The 7,134-nt window shown below is 45.1% G+C and overlaps 1 protein-coding gene across 1 annotated transcript; it reads right to left on the reverse strand.

Moving 5' to 3' along the window:
- Positions 1-535: 535 nt before the first annotated feature.
- On the reverse strand, positions 536-6,506 carry bmp2b (bone morphogenetic protein 2b). Its single transcript, XM_047022276.1, has 3 exons — positions 6,043-6,506; positions 4,744-5,111; positions 536-1,828 (listed from the first exon to the last, which is right to left on the reverse strand). Exons 2-3 carry the CDS (start codon positions 5,096-5,098, stop codon positions 948-950), a joined length of 1,236 nt encoding a protein of 411 aa, XP_046878232.1. The 5' UTR covers positions 5,099-5,111; positions 6,043-6,506; the 3' UTR covers positions 536-947.
- Between the last annotated feature and the right edge of the window lie 628 nt (positions 6,507-7,134).

Genomic DNA, 7,134 nt, shown 5'->3' on the forward strand with positions numbered 1-7,134 from the left:
GGAGCTTGTCTGTGTCTGTCTGCCTGTCTGTCTGTCAGTCTGCCTGTCTGGAATCAGATATATTATGTGTTAAATCACAGTGCAGACAAACACAGAACTTTGAAACCCCGCAACTCTAAACATCACTCACAGGTTCTTGTTTTTATTTCTGGGAGAGGCATGAATTCCCAGGGTTCAAGTAGCATTCCCAGGGACCCTTGCAATGACATCTGATTCAGAAAAACATATCCCGGTGTTTGTGTAGTTCTCCCAGGAGACAACGTGTGTGTATGTAGCAAGACGACCCCCCTCCTCCCTGTGACTCCAACTACTTTGGATCATTACTGCTTACCTCCACTGACTGACTGTCACTTCCTGCTCTCAACAGCCAATGTTAGTTTCCATAGTTACCTGAAGAGTAAGCTGAATGGTAGATTTTTTTTATACATTGTGGGGGGGTTTTCTTGTTGATTGAGTTTGCGATTATTTATGCTAGGAATATTGCACTGTTTTGTGTTGAGAATGCTATGTGGGATTTACAACAATTGGAGCGGAGTGTTTTCTCACGATAAATACACATGATTTATTTACAAATAAAGTGGTTATAATAGAAATAAATACAAAATAAAAATCTGAGCATTATACTTCATGTGGTATTGCACCCATTTCAAAATGTACATCAGAAATACATTTTCAAAACCAGTAAAGGAATATTCCTCCGATTAAAATATGTATTTTTTAAATATATTCATATATAGTTTTTTCTTCTTCTTCCAAAATAGCTCGGTCTTTCTGTCATATAAATAAGAGTCTTCATTGGGAAACCGGGTGTCCACAACCTCTGTCTTAGTCTCTCAGTCCCTCTCTCCATCCCTCCCTGTCTCGCTCTCATTCTCGCTCTTTATCTCCCTCCCTCCCTCTCTCTCGTATTCGCTCTTCATCTCTGTTGCTCCCTCGCTCTCTCCGCCTCACCGGCATCCGCAGCCCTCTACCACCATGTCCTGGTAGTTTTTCAGGATGACCTTCTCGTACTCGTCCAGGTAGAGCAGGGAGATGGGGCTAAGCTCTGTGGGCACGCAGCACGCTCGGGGGATGTTGGAGTTGACCGAGTTGACCAGCGTCTGCACGATGGCGTGGTTGGTGGAGTTGAGGTGGTCGGCCAGGGGGAAGGGGCACTCGCCGTGGCAGTAGAAGGCGTGGTAGCCAGGGGGCGCCACTATCCACTCGTTCCAGCCCACGTCGCTGAAGTCCACGTAGAGCGCGTGTCTCTTGCAGCTGGCTTTCTGCTGCTTCCTGCGCTGCTTGCGGTGCGTCGCCTGACGTTTCTCCCGCGTGTGCAGCACGCCGTCGCCTCTCCCGTCGTGACCGTACGTCACCAGCAGGGGGCGTGCCTGCGGCCATGAGTCCTGGTCCTGGTGGAGGGACCGGCTCACCCTGACGTGCCTGTTCCTGCTCCTGGCGTCGCCTCCCTCCCCGGGGTGGACAACCTCCACCTGGAAGCCGTGGTTGCGCCGCCCCCCGGAGGCCCACTGGGACACTGCGGGGCTGACGTCGAAGCTCTCCCAGCGACTCAGAGAGTCCTGCACCAGCCGCGTGTCCAGCAGACGGGTCAGGGGCTCCCCCTCGGGGGAGGAGGGGGCGCCAAACACCTCGTACACGTTGATGCGATGGAGGCCCGCGCCCGTGCTGTTGTTGCTAGAGGTGGGGGGGGACGTGCCCCCCAGGACCTGGTCCCTGAAGATGCGCAGCTCTGCGGAGGTAATGAGCTCCTCTCCAGGGATGGAGGTGAGGTTGAAGAAGAACTGCTGGGTGGTTCTGCTCTTCAGACTGGCCAGGGCCTCCATGGACTCTGCAGGAGACAGGAGGGAGAAGAGGGTCGGTTACACTGACGCCGAGACTATGGACACGAAGCACTGAAGCTGTTAACTCACATCTTCCCTTCACCCCCCCCCCCCCCTACAAACACACACAGTGACTGTGAGTTGCCTCTGGCTATGGGGACATCACACAGATTGTCACACAGACCCGACTCGGTGTAGTGGCAGGCAAATGATGATATTCGTCATCATGGAGTAACATCATTGGAGCCAGGTTAATAAATGTAATCTGTCAAAATGTCATGGCATCAAAGCAAGGTGTTCCCCTGTGTTGATAAGATAGGATAGAGTCTCTGATAGCATCTTCTATTATGCATGCTGCTAGGACGCTAAATGTCATGTCGAGTGTTGCCCTTTACAGATTGCCAGCAACGATGCTAGAGTAAAAGGCTCCATCGTGTATCTTGGGATCATCAAAGCTCTGTTTTGACAGTCAATGAACATGGGATGTTATGTGCGATTTATCTGATTGACACAGAAATGGTGATGTATTTAGACCCCCCAAATGGAACGGTTAATGCATTTTATTCCTTACAGCAATTAAGTTATTCCTTACTGCAATTCATTTGATCGTATTGAAACTTTGAACTTTTACCTTTCATACATGCAAGATGATAAAAACACATGCTTTTTTTTATCTGTTTGGTGTGGTAGAATAAACACAAACTTTGAACTTTTCCAAAGGAGGCTTTTAGGAAATTCCACTCTCTCATCCCAAATCTCCCTCCACAGACACAAAAGACCTCAATTAGGCCAATCTCTCTTCATTTGATGTGGGAAAACCCCTTCTTTCTATTTTCCTCTCTTCTCCCCGAAATCCCTGTCATTCTCTTGCTCTTTCTTTGCTCCCTTACTCCAAAATCCTTCTCCAATCTCTTTTCCTTTACCAACTCTCTCTCTCTGTCTCTGTCTCTCTCTCTCTTCAGTTCCTAATCCCTGAGCGAGGGGAGCTGCTGTATGAACATGTTGCTACTTGTCTAAAACTTGTGAACCACAGATATGAGTGTATCAACATTCCTAATTTCTTTTCACGCTGTGTGCCAAAACAAAAGATAACGGCTAATGTTGGGTCATTCATCTTCGGCCTGTCTCTGACTGCCAGTTCCTCTCCTATAGAGGAAATGTTCTGTTTGGCATGGACATTTGTTATTTTTTCAAAGCGATAGTGCAGAACCTAATTATGCCTCTAAAATTAATATCAGCTAGCAGATGTGTTGAAATGATTGGGACTCCATGCTTTGATGTTAAGAGTTACATCTGTAGATACATGCTTATTACATGCTCTCAGAATTTGTATGTGTGTGTGTTAATGCATGATATTTGTGTGTGTGTGTGTCAGTGACCAAGCAACAGAATTAGAGTCAAACGGAAAGGTTATTCGAGGGTGTTTTCAGCTCTGGACATTGCTGCTGTGTAAATGCTGGAGGAACAGGTATCCCCTTGCCTAAACATACCAGCTGGCCAAGTCAACATGTGGCCTAGTCCAGATGAGAACACAGGTGGCTTAAGTTGGCAGTCAGGCCCTCCATTCTGTCTGGTTGGGTGACCGTGGTCTTTGTCATGTGTCATTGTAACCACTGGGTGTCATCCACTCCAGTCCTCTGGAGAGCACCCAACCACCCCACCACCCTGGTGAGTCACCCTGTGGAAAGTTCACCCACAGGAACCCTTCAGACTGGTGTTAAACCCTGGGGATTTAGGGGTAGAACTTAAGGGCACATCAAAGTGTAGGGCTGCATCTACCTGCTATACCAAAGATTTTGGGATATTAAATTAGTGGTATAAAATATATATTTTGAGGGAGAGGGGAGGTATTTCTGCTGGAACTCCCCTCTCCTGTGCACTTCGTTGTTCACAACTGTCTCCAAGCAACATAATATGTTAAAGTATCATGACGTTGCAATTTGATGCACCATACCACCCTATAAAGAGAACCCTCCCACAATGGGATTCTCAACGAATACCCAGAGACATTCTTGAGTAATCACTACGTAATGTACTGTAACTGTAGGCTACCGACAATTTAGGGTTACATCTTACATCACTCTCATCTGACACAGTGAAACTTGTGAAACTTGGGTTGAATAAAAAGTTCACAATCCGCGCGTATCCAAGGTATAAACCAAATATGCAATTATGGCTTCTATTATTGGAACATGCGTAATGGCGCTTTAAGTGCGCTAGTGGAGAGGGTGATTGGGCAAGCATAATGCGCACCCAGTTCAGAAGACTTTCTTTAGTCCCGTTAGAAATGACTCAGAACTAAGTCTGTCTAACACGAATACTCTGTAATAATGCGTGTAAGTCTAATGTCATGTCGTGTGTTATTGAAGTTGCGGGGTGATGACTATCACCTGCACATACGCACACCTCCCTTTATACTGCTCCCGTGGTGCGTGTCTGGAAAAACTGTTTTCAGAGCCCACGTAAACACCATAAATTATTAAGAAACAAATTACCCCTGGGACAGCAGCACCCTTAATGTTTGTGATGCTCGGTATAGTACCGAGCTCGGAATGTTTGGTGAACAGTTGCATCACTACATATTTGAAGGATTAGTCAACCACAATAGGCTTCTGGGACCAACCCTGACAATGAGTTTTGAGTCTTAAGAGTCAGATAAGAGTCTATTTTAGAGTCTTATCCGGCTGCATATAAGTCTTATTTATATATAAATCTGGAATCCGCTGTTTTTCTGTATTTAAGGAGGTGTACGGGCATCCGGACGCGTGTCATCTTTATTATTATGTGACTAGTCCCGCCATAAATTGTAAAGGCTCTTAAATTCGCATTCACACTCTGAGTCATGTTTAAATACAGGTTAGGTTTGTCTGAGAGGGCAGAGGTGCTCTCCACCTGACAGGTAAAGTATGTCACTAATACATACCTTCATGGTGAAAGCTTCTAATCGTGTTGGCCTTGCTGGCGGCTCTCTCTGCGTGTTTCCCCATGTTTCTGGGCCGTTTAGTGTTGTGGTCTCCGTTCACTGAGTGCATATGGTAAAGGTCCACCATGTACTGCGGCACCACCGCCAGCTTGCTCGGGTTCGGCCTCCTTTTGAGTCCGAACATGTTTAGGAGTCGAAGCTCAAATTCGTTGAGAAAGTTCTCCGACTGCTCCGGGGTTTGTTTCCCAGATTCGCTGTATTTCCTTCGGCCGACCTCCGGAATAAGTCCTGCAGCACCTCCCAGCAACACCTGAGCGAGGAGCAGTACTATGAGAGAGCGGACCACGGCGACCATGATCAGTCAGTCCCTGTGAAGAAAGTAACTTCTGTCAATACACTGGCGCCGACACAGCCGCTGTTGTATTGGCAACGCAGACATCGGGGTTCACTGCAACATTCCCCCAGCTGCGCGTGTCTTCCATGCATACAATAGGAATTATTGAGGGGGGGGGGGGGCAGGTTGAAAGGAAGACACCTCACTTTGAAGTAAAGAACAAAAAGGCCCGGGAATAATACCCCCTTCGGCTATACTAGTTGAAATAGGAGATTGATCTTAAACATTGCAGAGGTAAACTAAACATGGAGGTATCAAGGTTAGGATGAAAGAAAAAACAAGTTAAACAAAAAAGGGGGATGGGACAAGAAAAAGAAAAATCTAAGAAACTAATTTAGAAGACGACAGACTAAAAAGTCTGCAATTAGCAGATATAAGAAAGTGTTTGGTGAGGTTGTAAGAAAAAAAGAAACATGTCTGTATAACCCACAAGATCACACAAAGCATGGAAGAATATTGTCATCAAAAAGTTTAGAAGAGACAGTCCAAGAGCTAGTCAGACAGTGCTACAAGGGTCTATTTGCGAGGCTTTGACGTCCATGTATGACTATAATCATACAGGATAGAGTTACTTCAAGAGGCTCGCAGGTGTTACATCTGACGTGCGCACACTGGCCAGATGTAGACAAGACTACTCCTTAGCGCAGAAACAAGACATCAAAAACACCAGCAATCATAAAGTACTTGTTCTCTAAATAACCCTCAGTGAAATTAGTTGAAGTACTTATAAAAAAGTATTTTAGGGAATTTTATGGAAAGTTTTGTGAGAGATCTCGAAATGTGCCACTGTCTACACATGGATACCGAGAAATTGTATATTATTTCCCAGAAAGTTCTAAAGATTATAACTTAGACAAAACTCTCAAGTAAAATTATAGTATACTTTGACATTGATGTTGTTTTACCTGATGAGGAAGAGCTGTGTCCGGTCGTCGTTCCAGCTTTGGGCTCCGATAAATTCCACATTAATTCGTGTATATTCCACGCTTTTCCTTCGCGGACGAAAGTGAGTCCTTGCACTGCACCAATCGCCTACTCTCGCACATACTCTTACCAGCTGCACAACAGGCGACTTGGTCTATAAACCACGAAAAATGGTTTCCCTATGAGGAAGAAGCGGAGTCGTGTAGGCAAGACCGATATGAAGCACCTCTGTTGAACATCTTCAAATGAGAACTGTTTAGTGAGATAGTTGATTTGCTTTTGGAGATAATGTCAGTCTGTCGCTCTTTGGACCCCAATGCAGAGAGTAAAGGAACGTCGCCTCTCGCGCTTCTGGTGCAGCCAGTGTAGTAGTTAAATTGATTGGTGCCTTCTCTTCGCCCAACAACTCTTTTTGTCGTCTCGTGATGTCACCAACGCAATGCTGTCAGTTTCATGGCGACTCAAAAGCACCTCCCGTGAGCCTGGAGCGAGTCCTACCACAGCTCAGACTAGGCTGTTTTTGCAGGTTTGCATTTTGAATTAGAATACTTAATAGACGGCAGACGTTAAAGTTAACTAATTGTAAATGCCCATTGTGTAGCGCACCGCTAGGCTATAACCTTCTTGAAATGAATGACCTACATTTATTTGATCATATCTTAATGGTTTATAGTCAATTGTTCGATCAGGTTAATATTCTTAATCACATAGTTTATATAAACTTTTAAGAAAAAATGTTGGTCCCATATATATGTTGTCCTATAAAGCGAATCTACAAGAAAACGTTTTTGTTAAATTGTATTCAACCCCAAATACCTTAGTATAATCTGATACCTCCTTTTGGTTTAAAACAAGATAAAATACCAGAAATGTGTTGTTTATTCAACCGTTACACAAAAATTCATCAGCACAGTTTTTAAAATACCTCCGGATAATTGATCAAGAGGTGTTAATTGTGGGATTAAGGGTGTTTTGCTATTGGATTAAAACAAATTGACAATAAACAGGCAAATGTGTTGCCTTTGTAGTTCGGGGGGATTACAGACCACAGTGACTATCCTATCCCATGACAA

Source organism: Hypomesus transpacificus, chromosome 6 (genome assembly GCF_021917145.1).
Source record: "Hypomesus transpacificus isolate Combined female chromosome 6, fHypTra1, whole genome shotgun sequence".
Lineage (NCBI taxonomy): Eukaryota > Metazoa > Chordata > Actinopteri > Osmeriformes > Osmeridae > Hypomesus > Hypomesus transpacificus.

What these genes read in the sequence shown, in the direction of transcription:
- bmp2b (XM_047022276.1), bottom strand. Translation starts at nt 5,098, where the DNA reads ATGGTCGCCGTGGTCCGCTCTCTCATAGTACTGCTCCTCGCTCAGGTG. An exon ending in TAGAAGCTTTCACCATGAAG is followed by an intron (nt 1,829 to 4,743) that starts GTATGTATTAGT and finishes TGTCTCCTGCAG; the next exon opens with AGTCCATGGAGGCCCTGGCC.